At 34.8% G+C, this 16,829-nt stretch overlaps 2 protein-coding genes across 3 annotated transcripts; both read right to left on the reverse strand.

The window, feature by feature from the left end:
* On the reverse strand, positions 30 to 7,258 carry LOC104776547 (paired amphipathic helix protein Sin3-like 3). The gene is made up of 22 exons (XM_010500644.2): positions 7,051 to 7,258; positions 6,306 to 6,465; positions 6,019 to 6,205; positions 5,836 to 5,934; positions 5,630 to 5,764; positions 5,231 to 5,537; positions 4,999 to 5,129; positions 4,843 to 4,918; positions 4,730 to 4,759; positions 4,371 to 4,585; positions 4,123 to 4,277; positions 3,826 to 3,953; positions 3,465 to 3,719; positions 2,739 to 3,380; positions 2,545 to 2,636; positions 1,699 to 2,307; positions 1,497 to 1,597; positions 1,271 to 1,409; positions 1,028 to 1,180; positions 766 to 932; positions 577 to 679; positions 30 to 485 (listed from the first exon to the last, which is right to left on the reverse strand). Exons 2-22 carry the CDS (start codon positions 6,443 to 6,445, stop codon positions 336 to 338), a joined length of 4,014 nt encoding a protein of 1,337 aa, XP_010498946.1. The 5' UTR covers positions 6,446 to 6,465; positions 7,051 to 7,258; the 3' UTR covers positions 30 to 335.
* Positions 10,232 to 12,089, reverse strand: LOC104776548 (paired amphipathic helix protein Sin3-like 3). Of its 2 annotated transcripts, XM_010500645.2 has the most exons (5): positions 11,899 to 12,089; positions 11,155 to 11,315; positions 10,853 to 11,018; positions 10,652 to 10,753; positions 10,232 to 10,539 (listed from the first exon to the last, which is right to left on the reverse strand). In XM_010500645.2, the coding sequence occupies exons 2-5, from the start codon at positions 11,292 to 11,294 to the stop codon at positions 10,423 to 10,425; spliced, it is 525 nt and encodes a 174-aa protein (XP_010498947.1). In that variant the 5' UTR covers positions 11,295 to 11,315; positions 11,899 to 12,089; the 3' UTR covers positions 10,232 to 10,422. The 2 variants fall into 2 exon arrangements, with proteins under 2 accessions (XP_010498947.1, XP_019099190.1); XM_019243645.1 differs by lacking the exon at positions 11,899 to 12,089 and having other exon boundaries at positions 11,155 to 11,884.

Below are 16,829 nucleotides of genomic sequence, written 5' to 3' on the forward strand. Positions count from 1 at the left end.
TTGACTCATTTCTCAAATAACATACAAAATAAAATAAAAATTGAGACTTTTATTAAATGTTACAAGTTTATAACAACATCATCAAACAACAAAACTTTACAACAACAGTGAGTGAAAGAGACAAGCTTTACACATGTAGCAAAGATTTGTCTATCAGACAACAAAGAGCCAAGTTCTCTGTTGTAAATTTGGCTCTATCTGGTGAAATCAACAAATGGAGAATTGCCTCTTTTTTTTTTCCTTTCCTGGATTTGTTTTGTCTTTGTTAGGTTGGGAGAATGAACATTGTTGAGTTGCTTTTGGGTATCTTTGTGTATCCCTTTTCTTCCAGATTGTTACAGGCTGGTCACAAGTCTATGGTATCTTTGTAACCTCTTTTGCCTAATCAAACAACAATTGGAAATGGAATCCTGATTCTGGCTCAAAGCTTTTCTTCTCTTTTTAACTCGCACCAATAAATCTTCTGTTTCCAATACATAAGAGACCTGCAGGAGAGATTTCGGAAACGCGCTATCAAATGCTGGTCTTTCATGAAAACTAGTAAAAACAAAAAGGGAAGGAAGATAAAAGTGGTACCTTTGAAGAACTGCAAGCTATCTTACACTCCAACCCATTTTTAATCTTAACTCCATCTGTGCTGTATAGCTGTTCATCTTCACCACCAATTTTGCGTTTATTCCTGGAGAAGACATTGCATCTGATGAGTGTGACCCACTAGGTTTCAGAGATCAAGGGATAGTCATTTGTTAATGTTGTAACAGTTACCTATTTAAATAGATTCTGTGATTTTCCCTTGCATTCCATTGTATGGAGAGGAAATCATTGTGGAGATATGCTGCAAAGGTCGGGTCAATGGATACAGATGTCACATCGGGCTTATCAAGACCGTTGCACATAAGCTGAATAGAGAGTTTGGCTGGGGTTGGTAATTTCTGCATACACATGAAGTTATGGAGTCCAAATGCTTGATTAGCAGTGCATTGGCAGAGAGTATAAGTAGTTTATGTAAGATGGAGCAAAAGCTTACACATTCAATACGGTAAATATTCTCATCGGGGAGGAGGACACGGGCATTGTCGTAATAAACAGCATCAAAAATCGTTTCAGGCTTTCTGGATTTCTCATATGCATAAAGCTGGAGAAGTTTGTTGTCCATCTCATCAGCTGCTACTCCTTGGAGCTGAAGAATGACCACACTTAGGTTAGTTAAAAACATATAAAGATAGAGAGGCGATTACATAGAGAAATAACCAAAGACACAAAAACTCACATGCTTGATGAATTTATGGATCAGTTTGTCCAATGTAAAGAGAACGTAAGACTGAGTCCCTATTATGGCTCGGCAGTCATCTTCAAACTTTGCATTTTCAGATGTACCATCGAGTAAGTTGTAGAGAGCAGTCATGAATCTGTTCCACGTAAAACAAATTTATAAGCACGAACAAAAATCAATGCCAACAACAAAAACAATCTCTGCCATTAAAGCAAAATTTCACCTGGCATAGGAATCGGTAGGATTTTTGGTATTTGAGGTCCTCCACTTTCCGTCCGGGGATGATGAGTTAACTTTTGCTGATAGAATTCTCTCATACAACATCTGTTATGAGTAATTGCCTAACATTAGCTAGTGAAAACTATTTGTACTTTAGGTGATAATGTTTCTTTTCAAACTGTGTATGATTGATTCTTGGTTCTTACCCGGTGAAGCCTGAAAAGCACGTAAAACGAATCATTCCCATAGAAGACTTGGGAGTTCTTCAGAGTCTCTTCGTCGTGCAAAGCTAAAGCTGAAGGGACATACTTTGCTAAGGGCTTTACATGCAGAAGGAATCGTGCTGAAAAGGGTAAAGCAGATCCTTCTTCTTCAGCATCTTGTGCATCAGCCATACCTTCAGCCTCGCCTTCACTTTCTCCCTTGTTATTGGGATCCATATCATCCTCCGGATCTTCACCACCACCAGACTCCGTTCCAGAAACCTCACCGTTCTCATATGCATTTCTGCTGTCCTCTGATGATCTTGCAGCGTTTTCATCACCTTCAGGATCATTCTCAGCCCCTGTCTCCAGACAACTTGGTTCATCTTCTCTAATTCTCTCTCGGCTTAAGTTATTACCAGCGTTATCATTGGCCTTGCTTGTGGCCTCCAAACCAGTTTTTGCATAAACTGCAAAATTATCTTCCTCAAAGTCTCCATTAGGAGATAGTTCACCTTCTTCTCTTTCAACTTTGGATTTCCCCGCTAACTCTTGGTGATTACTTGTTATTTCTACTGAGATCCCATTTGTCAATACTTTCTTGTTACCGACCTGTGAGACATATAGTATATATTAGTACTACCTCTTGGTAAACACAGGACGAAGCGTGTTAACTTAAAATTTTATACCTGTTTCATATCAACTACCTAAGCAAAAATGTAAACAATGGAGGACACTGTTCCAGATCAACAAAAACCGTTCACAAATTATAAATGATCATCTACTTAAACCGTCTCAGATCAAGATCTATAAGATGATGGAGCCAAAAATGTTTTCATGCAACTATACCTCTACTTTTGGCCCATTTCCATCATTCATCTTCAACTCCACCTCTATTCCACGGGTCATACCACTAGGCTTTAGATTGTTATTACAATGTCCTGACAGAGTAAGAGGAAATTATTAATCAACTGGACAAAGAAAATGAAAATTCACTGTATCAATTTTCAAGAGAACTTGTAAGCAAGATTTCAAAGTGTTACCAGCCATGTGTACTATACTGCTTCCTCCATTACTTTGGTCCAATAATCCATCCACACATAGAGCAGTTGAATCGTGTACACATTCAATAGAAACGGCTTTGCTTTCAGGCCTTTCATCAGGTGTAGCTACATTCTTCTCCATTTTCTCATACTGAGCAGTCTCACATAAGACATCTGAGGTCCTACCAGCTGTGCTATCCCTATCTGGATTACTGCTTTGCCCCAAATGATTACGTTCATTGATTTTTCGAGATGCCTTCGAGCGTTTAGAGTCAGCAATGCTAGTGCACTTCTGAGGACTTCCCTCACTCTCTCCAGCACTTGCACAACCACTTTTTACATTATGATTTGTGGACTTGACAACGTCTTCTTGGTCTTCAGCACCTTGAGGGCGAGAAGGAACACCAAATATCTGTTCCACGAAAGTTGTCCAAATCTTCATTACCTTTTCTAACTGTTCGGTAGAGCACATTTCTGCACATGAATACTTGATCAGCTGGTAAAGATCTTCATGAAGATCAGAATCTGGATAATCAAACTCCAAATTTGGGGAAATGGATAGTCTATTTCCGGCTGCAAGTGCGAGAAGTGAATCATCCTCTCGCTTCTTTTCAGTAGTCTCTTTTATCTCTGCCAACAATGCTGTAGAAAATAGAGTACACAAAGTCATTTCATAGCGTGATATAAAGAATAATGTGTGTACAGTAATATATGTTATGGACATACCTTTCATGCTCAGATTCTTTGAATCCTGCTGTTTGAAGTAGAAACTTCGATGATCAAGCGACTTGTAATAGTTCTTAGCATATATATCAGCCCAGACTTTGTCAAAATCCGAACGACACCTTACCCACTCTTCTTGCTTCTGTTTCAAACGTGTTAGGATAACAGGTAAAGCTAGAGACACGTTCTTCCTTAGCACATCCATCACATCTAGCCCGTGATCACCATATAACCGTTCTATACATCTTATGTTTAGAGCTACAAAAGACAGTAACAAAGCAGTCCATCATAAATAAATAAAAAACACAGCTCAGCTACTAACTAACATCCATGCTGCTTTCTGTTTTACACCAGCTTATATTACCTGTGAGGTGATCCTCGACACGGATGGGGCTGTTGGTTTTCAGTTCGTTACTGTTAATCTTTGCCAATACTTCTTCCACATGCTTCGTAGTTGAATTCACCGATTCTAATAGCATGTCAAGTTCAAACCTAAAGCAAAAGAGAGAAATATATTCACACAAATACCAAAAATAATTACTCATAATTTGACCCAAAAATTGGCTCATAATAACAGGACAGTAAACCATAGTTTATGAAAAGTATGAAATACAGGGTTCCCTATCCGTTACTGTCCACCATTAGAAGTAAATGAACCAACCTGTCATCCTCACATTTGAAGAGGCTCTCTTCATACTGGTTCTTACGCATGTGGCTAAATGAATAATCTTCGCTTCCTGATGTGACGGAGACCCAGTGATCATTAAGAACCAGTTTACCAAGCTCTGTCTTCTGGCTTGCAATGGAAATTGGGTACTGCAGAAACCAAAATATCTTACATTAGACTAATGAAACCAAAGATGATACGAAGAAAAGCAGATCCACACATGACAAGATGCAGCCACATACATTTTTTGGAAGTAACCGATAACTAGGAGTGCATTGTTCACAATTGGAGAGATCTAGTTCACTGATCGGCTTTGCCCATTTCTGACTTGCTGCTGCTTTTTCAAGCCTCTCCTTCTCATGATCTTTGTCCCTAAACCCTTCATCTCTCTTATGTTCTTGGTCTCTATCATTGTCCAGTGAAGGTTGAGGATATTTGCCTTCACTCCACAAGGACTCTGCAATATAGTTATGAATGGGTTTGTTTCATTTTCAGCACTAGAAATAGATATATCTGGAAAGAAGATCAGACATAATAGTGGAGTTGTGTAGTTCACTCAGCATCAGATTCATGTAACCTTGCAAAAGATAAGTAGACTTACTCTTAGTCAGGATACCAGAAAGCAGTCCTTCTGCAAGAAGATTGAAAAGGTTAAGTATCTGTCTTCTGATCTGAAATCAAAGAATGCGTAGGCCGAGAAAATTTCGTAGTTACCATTCTTTTCACAATGCATCAAAAACTCTATAAAGGAATCCATGAGGTCAGGATATACTCCAATTAAATTTCCTACCTGATACAAGCACAAATGTTCATGAATCATTGCAAACAAATGTCACAGTGAAAATTCAAGGAAGTGATATATGCATATACCAAAGATTGCAATTCTGGTCGGCTGATTATTTCTTTTGAGAAGAGATTAAGACAACGTAAGAACTCCTGGTACTCTGAGGCATTAAGCTTTTCCCTTACTCTATCGACAATAGCTAGATCCTGACCATAACCTGACGTCACACAAGACAACTTTAAGTACTCACGTAATAGCTAACAACAAATTCACTCCTTGTCATCTTTCAAAATAAGTTGTCATAAAACGAGAACTCACTTTTCATGGCACCATTTTCATCATAAGTAGATGAACTAGGAACCGCTCCAGAAATTTTCTTTCCTTCCCTGACTTGATTCGAAATTTCAGCAGAATCATCACCTCTAATATACACTTTTTGCTTGTTGTTGAGAAACTGCACTTTTTTGCTATCAGGTTGGAAATCTCTGGCATCCCTATGCTCAGTTTCTTTGTTATAACCTCTCACGTATTCTTTATTTTCCTTCTTCACAGGTCTCTCCCGTTCCAGGTCAACATGTTCAGTACTATAGTCATGGTCAGGATGTGGAGTAATGATCCGGTCCTTCTACAACAAAGCCACAAACAAATGATGTTCAATATAATATTAGACATATAGAAACATTGTATTTCTCGGAAAATAGATGTCTGGAGAAGAACCTTATCAGGAAGAGAAGTCCCTCTGTCACGAACTGAAGTTTTAACAGTTTGAATAGAGGCTGTTGCTGAAGTATCAGGTAGAAAATGAGTAAACTCGACAAGTAAATCCGTATGATCCCGAAATAGGATCGCAACCTGAGATAGACGTGTAAAAACTAAGTAACGAATAGCAAAAAAGATACACATAAAAGTATCAATGAGCGTACCTCCTGGTAGACTTCAGTAATGGACTTGCTATCCTTTCTGTACAAGTTTAAAATGTCTAAAAATGATTTGTATACACGATCATCGCCCTGAAACCTTGCCTGCAAATGATTACGATTTCTAAGAGAGTAGGAAAAAGCAGTAATGTTCCATGGGAAGTTTATCACATAAAACAGATCTACTACCTTAATCTTGTTCACAAAACTAATTGCTTCCTCAAACTCAACGCGTTTCTTCAGTGGAGGTGGTCCATCTTCGGGTTGAAGTGTGATCTCAAAACCCTTTGGTAAGAAGGTATTGAAACCCAAAATCAATTCTTGGTGCCCTTTAAAAAGTTCTTTAACCCTTGTTATGACACCAGCTGTATCCACTCTACAAAAGAATAACACTAATTCGGCAATCAGTACCATCCTAACAAGTTTTAAAAACTAAGCATAACAAAGAGAGAAAAGAAAAAAAAAAAAGACTATACCTTTGAGATTTAAAGTTCTTCATGACCTCGAGAAACTCGTCATATTTGTCACGTTGATCCTGAAATTTATCCTTGACAGCTTTGAGGTATGCAAGCGCATCATTAGTAGTAAGCTTCTGTGCACTTCCTCCTCCAACCATGGTTTAAAGCTGAACAAAAGCTTCATTACCATCAAACACAGATCAAATTAAAGTCAGTCAACATCTCAAAAAGAAGACTTAACAACGGTTCTCAAAAAAAAAAAAAAAATGATTGAATGAATCCTTGAACAAACCCTAAAACCCATGTGCTCACATACGCTCATTATTATTTGGTCTTTCAAAGTCTTTACAAAAAACTAAATCAGATGAAAAATTTAGCATATGAGAGATTAAGAGACACAATAAGCTAAAACACTTCTCCTGAGGACAGAACAAAGAAAGGTCTTTAAATTTGGGGAGATTCACGTGAATTTGGTCTCTCACTCTCTTCATCCACAAATCACATCCTAAATAACACTCGAAATCAAATTGAAACTTGAATTCATCTCAAACAAGGCAGTAGCTGCAGATCTAGCAACTACAAAAGAAAAAGATAAAAAGAAAACAAAAAATACCAAAACGGACCAGAAGAATTCGATCTTAACTTAACCCTCAGATTATTTCACTTTCACTTGACGATTATTAAAATTGNCCCCCCCCCCCCCCCAAAAAAAAAATGGAAATAGAAAGGGATAAAAAAGCGAAACACGAAGATCATCGTTTACCGAAGAAGAAGAAGAAGAAGAAGAAGTCTAGAAGAAGAAGAAGTCTAGAAGAAGAAGAAGAAGAAGCTTCCTCCTCCTTATTTACTAATCCCACGAAACAGCTGAGAAGACAAAAGCTATTCAACAATTTTCAGACACAGGACTCACTGAGCAATACGAGTTTTTATGTTTTTATTGAAGGAAAGAAAGATTTGAGACTTTTTCTTAAAAGGTCTTCTTCTTCTTCTTCTTAAGTTAAATTAAATAATTTAAATTACATTTTCTTTCTCGTTCGCTATATTTTTTTATTCTTTGTTAAAAAAAAAAAATCCTTTTCTTTTTAATGTTTATTAAAGTTTGTATTTTCCTGTTTATTATATTACTTTCATTGTTATTTTTTTTTTTTGGTTATATGATTTTTGGGGAGTTATAATTTATCTTCTCCTTCTTGGAATTTTTTTAACCTCATTAGTTATGTCATGTGCAAAATAAATTATTAAAATTTGTTGGAAATGATTTGTAACTTAAGGTTTTAAATGATTACGAGTATTAAAACGATTTTTTCCCTAAGTAATTTAGTTTATATAAAATTCTTTAAAATTATAAATGTTTAGGGATGAACAAAAAAAATGTAACCAAAATTTTTAATTTAAATGGATATGTTTGGCTAGCATTTACTAACAGAAGAATGGTTTAACTCTAACTTGTCTAGAAAGCAGAAACCGTAAAAATCGAACATATTGTTAACCTTTCAAATTCAAATTGAATATTTTTCTATAGGCATAATGATTTTTCGGTAGACCCGAAAACTTTGTTTTTTTTTGTTCGTAGACTAATTCCGATCAAACTTATCTTTGTATTGCTGCTGGGTTGATAGGCGTAAAACAACCCCATAGTCAATTCAATTCATAGGTAAGCATGGAAATAACTCAATGATGGTACGTAATTTAGAATTCTTTTTTTTTTTTGGTCAGGACGTAAATTAGAATTCTGATACTGACTAAAATTATTTCTAGGGAAAAGAAAGCTGCAAATAAATCATTAGTAAAAAACCATTTAGTATTTATTATCTCTAACTTATAAAAAAACTACTTGTATGTGAAATCTCTCTATCACCACGAATTTGGGCTTGTAACAGAACTAGACGAGTCACTTTCTGATTTAGCATCAGGCATAAAATGAGTAAACTCCGCAAGCAAATCCTTATGATCCCGAAATAAGATAGAAACCTGAGATCAAAGTATAAAAACTAAGTAAAAATATTAGCAATAAGTATATAAATCAATGAGCCTATAGCTACCTCATAGTAGACCTCGGTCATGGACTTTTCCTCCTTTCTGTAGCGGTTCATAATGTCTATAAATGATTTGTATGAACGATCATTGCCTTGAAACCTCCTCTACAAATGAAATGAGAATATTAATACAAGGAGCGTAGGAAAGGGATCAAAATCAGCAAGAGAGTTTTAGCACATCAGATATTTTTTTTTATTTTTTTTTTTTGATAACTCAGGAGTGATCCTAAAGGTTTTCTAGGTCCAAAGACTAATCTCCTGGGCCGAGAGAAACCATGTTAAAATTCGAACCCCCATGGCCAATGCTACTCGAATCCAGATGGCGTGACTTTTATCCCTTTACCACTGAACGCAGGTGGCACATCAGATATCATCTTTACCTTAATCTTGTTAACAAATTTAATAGCGTCCATAAAATCAACGGATTTCTTCGGTGGATACTGTCCATCCTCGGGTTCGAGTGTCATCTTAAAACCTTTTGGCATGAAGGTATTGAAACCCACTAGTAACTCTTGGTGTCCTTTGAAGAGTTCTTTTATCCTTAATATGACACCTAAAAAATCCACTCTACAATGGAAGAAAAAAAAAACACAATTAGGCAATATCAGTTCTTAATTTTATCCGAACCAAGGCCCAAACCAAAACATATTAAAAAGTAGAGTGAACTATATGAACCTCCGGTCACTATAATCCGTCAGGATCTCAAGAAACTCGGTATATTTTTCACGTTGATACCGAAATTTATACTTCACGGTTTTAAGGTATGCAAGCGCGCTACCTGAAGGTGGCTTGCTTTCACCTCCAACCATGGCTTGAAGTTGAATAGAGCTTCATTGTCCAAAGAGAGAGAGAGGTAACCAAAAGAAAGGTGGAACATTATAATAAGCATCAAACTGAATCATTCAAAGTCGTCTTTTAACATCTCAAAAGAGTAACGTTTCTTTAAGGATTGGGTCCTTAAACAAACCCACCAAAGTCCTAAGAACAAAACAATTAATGATCCCCATAATCAATAACCACACCATTTCACTCGAGGAAAAATTTGGCATTCAAACTGATGGGATAAAGAGATAAATAAGCTTACACTTCTCATAAGCCATAATAAGCGAGTTATCAAAAACTAATATATTCTCTAAGGACCACATGAAGCAGAAAACTACACATGTGAAGCAATCAATTCAAACAGAGCAAACCAATCAACAATGGATTACTAGATATGTCATAATCTCATCCTCAAACCAAAAAAAAAAAAAAAAAACTATGGGATTTAGATAATTTTTTTGGGAAGAAATTAAACCAAATCAATATAAAATTTGAGGGGTTCAAGTTGATTAAACTTCACCACTCGATTTTGATGATTCATCAGATAATAATAAAAAAAAATTATTCATCGAACTCAAAGTGCGAAATCATCCCACGAAGACAAAACAAGCAACTACAAAAGCATTATTGAACCAGAGAATTTCATAAAAACTTGTAGTGGACGTAACGAAAACTACACAAAAAAAGAAGATCACATGTGTTATGTGTATATAGTTTACCAAGTTTCGAAGACGAATGAAGAAGGCTTCACACAATCACGATCACGAAGCAGGAGAGACGATCTTCTAGATAATATCTCTCGATGTTGTAGTATATCCTTTTAAATAGGGTTTTGTTTTCTGAATTATGCGATTCCACAATTACGTAAGATTATTTTTTATTTATTTTTCATTTATCTTTTCCTCGGGCGGATTTTAATTAATCATGGTTTAAAATAACAAACTAACATAAAAAGTACATTTTTAAGGTTTGATATTTTCATATATTTTTTCAACGTCAAAAATTTCTTGATTAAATTACCGGTATTGTATTATCTATTATCTAAGACGAAAAAAGAGAGAGTAGTATTATCTATTTTCAAGCATAAAATAAAGAAGGCACTATTCGATTAAGTTCAGCACAAACAAAATAAGCTTTTCGAGATTTGTGATAATACTAATCTCTTCTAGGTGAAAATCAACAATTTTAATAACAAAAAAACACAAGTGCAATGAGCATCGAACTAAAAACACTAAAACCTCTGTAGAAAGAAAATAAACTATACACTCAATTGTCGTTTATTTACAAATCTTGTCATGTAGCTTTTGTGCTGCTGATATTACAAACTCCTTCTTTTTGAAAACTCTGAGAAACTCCTCGATCAAATCTTCATGATAATACAGAGTATCAATGACCTGCAAAATACATAAATGTAATCAGGAATAACCAAAAAAATCAAAACCAAGAGAACAACAACAACAGAGAGAGTACAACATTACATTGCACACCAAGAACAAACAAACATACCTCCTCCTGCAACTCCTTTACAGACATACGTCCCTCTTTGAACCTAGTCATTACCATGCAAAACGTCACCACTACATCTTTATCAATGCTCTTAAACCTTGTCTGCAGATCGATGAATTCGCAATAGTTTAGCAAAAGAGAAATTAAGAAAAAGAAATTTTAAAAATTGGTATTTCCTTGGGAGTAGAGCATTTTGTGTACCTTAAGGTTGTTCATAAACTCCTCTACATCAGCATGTTTCTTTTTGGTATGAGGATGCTTGTTTCTCTTAGCCTCATCAGGAAGGAAGACATGGAAACCATGAAGCAGATCCTGATGATCTTCCAAGAGTTCCTCAACCCTTTCAACGATGCTATCTTTATCGACACTAAAAAAAAAAAAGAGACTTAAGTTACATCAGAATCGATTTACACAAAGTGTTTTTGTTATCTCTCGATTCACAGTTGCAAAAAAAAAAAAAGACCAAACCAAACATAAACATGGAAGTTAAGAATTCATCATACCTAAGCTCCCGAATACCATTCAAGATATTGATAAACTCTTGATATTTTGAAGGTTCATCATGAAATGCTTCCTTCACATCAGAGAGGTATGACTGTGCATCATCAGAAGTTAGAGCCTGTGACACTCTTCTTCCAACCATTGTATGGATCTGGCTAAAACCCTTTTTGGTATCCAATATCCAAAGAAATAGAATTTTTTTGGTCAGTAAAACAGAACACATCATTGAATCCCTCTTACTACTATCTCAAACGTATTACGACAATGTAACTCTACAATTCTTGAAGAAACAGAACAGAGTACAGAAATACAACTCCCTCATTCCACTATTTATGATTCCCCTAAACACTGAACAAGAACCATTGAAGCTAATTCTCAAAATCTAGATAGTTGTCTCAAAACCAAAATCAACAAAAACCCAATTCAATCCCTTAAGAACAACACAGAACAGAGCCTACAAATGTAAAGCAGCCAATACAATACAGAGCAAACCAATCAAACACTTAAAATTCTTAAAAATCTCAATTCTCAAAGAAAAATGAAGAACTCAATTCACTAATAAAGAGCTTGCGTCATTTCGAATTCGAGGGTTTTCGTCACAGATGCAATTCGAAGAACCCAAATTCGATAACATCTCAGAAACTAGAAAAATTCAAGCAATTTACTAAGCCTTAATAGAAAAATCCACAAAGCAATGAACCCGGAAAAAAGGAAAACACAAGGAGGAGATCATTTCGTATGGTTACCGAATCTCGGAGACGAAGAAGAAAATGGGGTCCTCCTAGAAAAGATCTAATAAATTCGTCGAGTTGTTCCAAAGGAGCAAATGGGACAAGGCTTCGAGACCAAGCTTTTGTATCTCTCTCTTACAACACACGATCACCAAGGAGACAGAACTATCTTCTAGGGTTTTTTTTTTGTCATATGTTTTTTTTTCATTAAATAGTGAAGGATAGAGTCTCCATATATATATGTCGGCGGAAACAGTGAAAGATAGAGTCTCCATATATATATGTAGGCGGAAACGCTAAACACTCTTGGAAACTATAGGCCCAAACAAAACGAAAGTTGGAAACACTAAACATTTTTGGAGATAATAGGCCCAAAAAAAGCGAAAGTTGGAAATGTTAAACATTTCCGGAGACTATAAGCCCAAAAAAAGCGCAAATTACTAACGCTAAACATTTTCGGAGACTACAGGCCCAAAAAGGCGAAAGTTGGAAACGCTAAACATTTTTCGAAACTATAAACCCAAAAAAGAAAGCGAAAAATAGAAACACTAAATATTTCCGGAGATTACAGACCCGAAAAAGAAACTAAAGCCCAAACTCTAACAAAGAAAATCTTACTTTAAGTTACATGAAAACTAATTGAAATCGAAATACAAACCACAAAATACCAAACAAAATAAGCTCAAAAGAAAAACAACTTACTAAACTTATTTTTTCACCAATGTGAACAAAACACCCAATCTACTTTGTCGTTAACAAAACCTCCTATTATTAAATCAGACTATCAGAGTACCTCTCAAATAGATTAACCCTTGATTTCTATTCCGATACAAAGACCAAATCGCTTTATCATTCGAAAACATCCAGTTATAAAAATAAAAGGGCAGTTCTCACAAATCACAAAAATAAGTTTTGTTTCCCAAATTAGCACTTCATCTCCAAATTTTCAAAATAACACCATGTACTACTTAGGGCATATTTATCGGTGATACTGATGGAAGTATCTAACTCGGACTAAAAAAATAAATACAAAATTATAATAGAATTGAAAACCAGTAGAAAAGTGACACATAAGTTAGAAGGGTCTATAATGATGTCTTTAATATCTTGTAGAAGACATTTTCTTATTCTCTCTCCTCACTGATGTCTTACATTTATATTTTAAAAAGTACTAAACACATTTATAGTATATGCGATGAGAATGCTCTTAAAGTTTAATTTTCTAAAATTACATTTTTAATCATCAAAACTAAACCACAAACTCTAAACACTAATACATACTTTGAAAAACTATAACCTAAATTTAAAATAGTTAACTCAAATCTAAAAAGCTTTGTTTGATATTATTATTTTGTAATTTTCAATTAGTGTTAATTTTGGGAATTGTGGAGTATGTGGTATAACTCGTATTTTATAGTAATTTTCTAATAAAAATATAATTTTTTTTGTGTGAAGCAAAATATAAAAAACACCCATATATGAAGGACTTAAATATCCTTCTTCCAACAAAAAAATGTTACTATAAGAAAATGTTACTAAAACATAACTGGTTATATATTAAGCGGCTGAAGCAACGTAGACATCCCTGTGTCACGAACTAAACGACTTTCTTGAGAAAAATCAGACAAGGGAGCAAATTCTAGAAGCAAATCAGGATGCTCCCGAAACTGTATGGTAATCTGAGACAAGAAATAAACATGTTTAGAAGACAAAATGGCTAATTAAGAAAAGAGTATGTGTATATATGCTATAGCAACAATTTAAAATATAAAATTTAGAAGATATGATACAAATGGAAATAGCAACACATGCAATGAACCTAACCTCATGGCAAACTTCAGTCAACGACTTGCTTCCATTTCCCCACATCAACATATTGTTGATAAAAGAATCGTATACTGTATACATCTTTATTGCCCTTAAACCTTGCCTGAAGTTATACGGAATAGTTTGAAAACGAATATATGTATTATCTATATATCGATCTCCTTCGATATGGTTAAGGACATATTACCTTAACGTGAGAAATAAATCTTAAAGCATCTGTAAATGTAATCTTTCTATCTCCTCTTCCTCTAGATGTAGTTTGAAGTTTGGCTAGACCTTCATTAAAAAACAGGTAACGTTTTCATTAGCAAAATATAACTGAGATTTTTATTTCACTACAATCCAACTTTTTTTGTCAATTAGAAAAGCCATAAGCCATCATAATAGGTTTATCCTCAAAAGAACTAGTGTCACCTATAGTTAGGTTGCCTATATCTTCTCCTCCTCCAGTCATGGTTTTTGAGAATTCGACTGCGAGGTATAGGGTTTGAAATTTCTGACTGATCTCTTCTTTCTTGTTCACCAATCTTTTTTATATATACATGTTGACAACCAAATTATTTTTTACAAATAAGGTCCTTATTTTTTTAATCATTATGTATTTGTAATAGGATAAAAATAGATCATCACAATTCACACACTTGTGTACATTAGCATATAAAGTTATATGATCCAAAACTGGATCTGCTGCTAATTCCCGGTTTGGTCGGTCAATTTCAATTTTTTTTTGAGTTATTTCGAAAAATAGACAGTTTTCAAAACATAATTGTAAAAATAGTACAATCACTATTTACAATTAGTAAATTCCACATTTTTACTGTTTTCTACTATTCACATGACTTTTCAACCCTCATAATCATTTCATATTTACAACAATGCCATTTAGTTTCTAATTTTTTATTTTATTGAATATATGCTCCCTACAATCTTAAAAACAAAATGCTGGGTAATTAAAATTGGTTTTTGAAAATTTTAAAAATGTATAAAAATCTTTGTTTTTTTTCTTTATAATTTGATATGTTTTTTGTTTGATAATTTTTATTTGAAAATGTTAAATTTTTTTTTACAAATTTTGTATCTGTACACATTATTAAGTATACAAATGTTTGTACACATTATTAAGTATACAAATGTTTGTACACATTATTAAGTGTACAGATGTCCGTACATATTATTAAGTGTACATATATAATTGTTTAATTCTTAGGGTTTCAGATATTTATATCGCAATTGGTTTTGTTCAAATTACATATGTACACTTAATATTGTGTGTCTGTAAACTTAATAAAGTGTATAGACATTTGTACACTAAATAAAGTGTACAGATACAAAAGATGTATATAATATATATAAAAATTATTAAATAAAATTCTTATCAAAATGTAAAGAATAGAATATAGATTTTTTTGTATCTAAATTTTTTTTAATAAAGATTACATTAACAATTGTTTGAATAATTATGATTGAAAGAAAAAAAAACTTTATTTCTCACCCGCACACATACCCCTTTTGGTAATTTTCTCATCTAAGCCTATGTCCCACAATTTCCCCTATCTCACACATTTTCTATTACACAACATCTATTTTTCCAATTTTAAATAGTAAATGTATTAGTTTGCCAATTAAGTTTCCAAAATGTACTAATATGCAAACAAACCCTTTTTTTTTTATCATTGAGTCTCCCCCAAAAATAAATGAATAAATAAAGGAAAGAACCAAATCTCATGTCTTCTAGCCTTCTAGCTAGGTAACAAAGATAGATCAACATAGAAAGCATATGTGCATGTCATGATGTTCTGTTCTCTAGAATCAAACTAAAATCAAATGTCTTCAAACGAATATTCCAGCACTCTCTTCCTAGCTCTACTACTCTTTCTAATATCCAAACGTTATATTCAAACATACTAAACTAAGGCAGAGACGGTCTTCCATCAAAATAGTCGCGAAACTCCATGACTAAATCCTCATAATCGTGAAGAAGTGCAGTAACCTGCAAATATATAAAAGCAAATCAAACCAACAACTATATGAATGAAGTGCAACCAAAGGTGCCATACCAAGAACCCTACCTCCTGGTACACCTCATCTTTAGAGTTGTTTCCCTCACTGTACGTTTTTGATATCTCGAGAAATGAGTTAATTACATGACTACCATCTCCCTGAAACCTTGCCTGCACAACGACGAATTTGTTATTTTAGATCACAAGAGGAAACATCAGAATGGTATATTTCCTTAGGACTAGTGTACCATTTTAGCTGTTCTATACCTCAAGCTTCTCCATAAAATTGGCAGCACGTTGTTTTTTGTTGTTACTAGACTCAGCACCACCACCATTCTCATCATCCTCGGGAGGGATGGTTCTTTTAGCCTTGGGAATGAAAAAGGGTAACTGATCCGCAGGAAGGGCCGTTCTCTTAGCCTTGGGAGGGATGGTTTTCTTCACCTCGGATGCGATGGTTCTGTTTCTCTTAGTCCCTAGAGGGATAGTTTTATTCACCTTGGGAGTGGTGGTTCTGCTAGCCTTAGGAGAGATGGTTCTGTTAGCCTCGGAGGGGATGGTATTGTCAGCCTTGGGAGGAATGGTTCTGCTAGCCTTAGGAGGGATGCTTTTCTTAAGCTTAAGAGGTATGGTTTTGCTAGCCTCGGAGGGGATGGTATTGTTAGAGTTAGGAGGGATGATTCTGTTAGCCTTGGGAGGGATGGTTACCTTAGCCTTGGGAGGGATGGTTCTACTACTACTAGTCTCAGACCGGATGGTTCTGTCAGCCACCTTTTGCTCCTTCTTTACCAGCTTCTTTCCATTTTCAATCCTTTCCATTGCCTCGCGAAATTCGTGATAAGTTTTCTGCAGATTTATGAATTTGTTGTTTATTAACCACAAGCTAATAAAAGAGGAAATGTCAACATATTCCATAGGATTATTCAGCGTTTTAGCAAATTCTATACCTTATCTTTATTCATAGAATACTCTGCATCAGCACTTTTGTTCTTGGTATCATCACACTCAGCGTTTTGCTTAGACTTGGGAAACAAGACTCTTAAACCAAAAAGCAGCGTCGTATGCTCTTTCATGATTTCAGCCATCCTTGCACTGCCTAAAGCCTCATCGATTCTACAA

The sequence above is a fragment of the Camelina sativa genome, chromosome 3 (assembly GCF_000633955.1).
Source record: "Camelina sativa cultivar DH55 chromosome 3, Cs, whole genome shotgun sequence".
NCBI lineage: Eukaryota > Viridiplantae > Streptophyta > Magnoliopsida > Brassicales > Brassicaceae > Camelina > Camelina sativa.

What these genes read in the sequence shown, in the direction of transcription:
- LOC104776547 (XM_010500644.2), bottom strand. Translation starts at nt 6,445, where the DNA reads ATGGTTGGAGGAGGAAGTGCACAGAAGCTTACTACTAATGATGCGCTT. An exon ending in GGACTTCTCTTCCTGATAAG is followed by an intron (nt 5,538 to 5,629) that starts GTTCTTCTCCAG and finishes GCTTTGTTGTAG; the next exon opens with AAGGACCGGATCATTACTCC. An exon ending in ATCGGTTACTTCCAAAAAAT is followed by an intron (nt 4,278 to 4,370) that starts GTATGTGGCTGC and finishes TGGTTTCTGCAG; the next exon opens with TACCCAATTTCCATTGCAAG.
- LOC104776548 (XM_019243645.1), bottom strand. Translation starts at nt 11,378, where the DNA reads ATGATGTGTTCTGTTTTACTGACCAAAAAAATTCTATTTCTTTGGATA. An exon ending in AATGGTATTCGGGAGCTTAG is followed by an intron (nt 11,019 to 11,154) that starts GTATGATGAATT and finishes TTTTTTTTTTAG; the next exon opens with TGTCGATAAAGATAGCATCG. An exon ending in TAAAGGAGTTGCAGGAGGAG is followed by an intron (nt 10,540 to 10,651) that starts GTATGTTTGTTT and finishes TGTATTTTGCAG; the next exon opens with GTCATTGATACTCTGTATTA.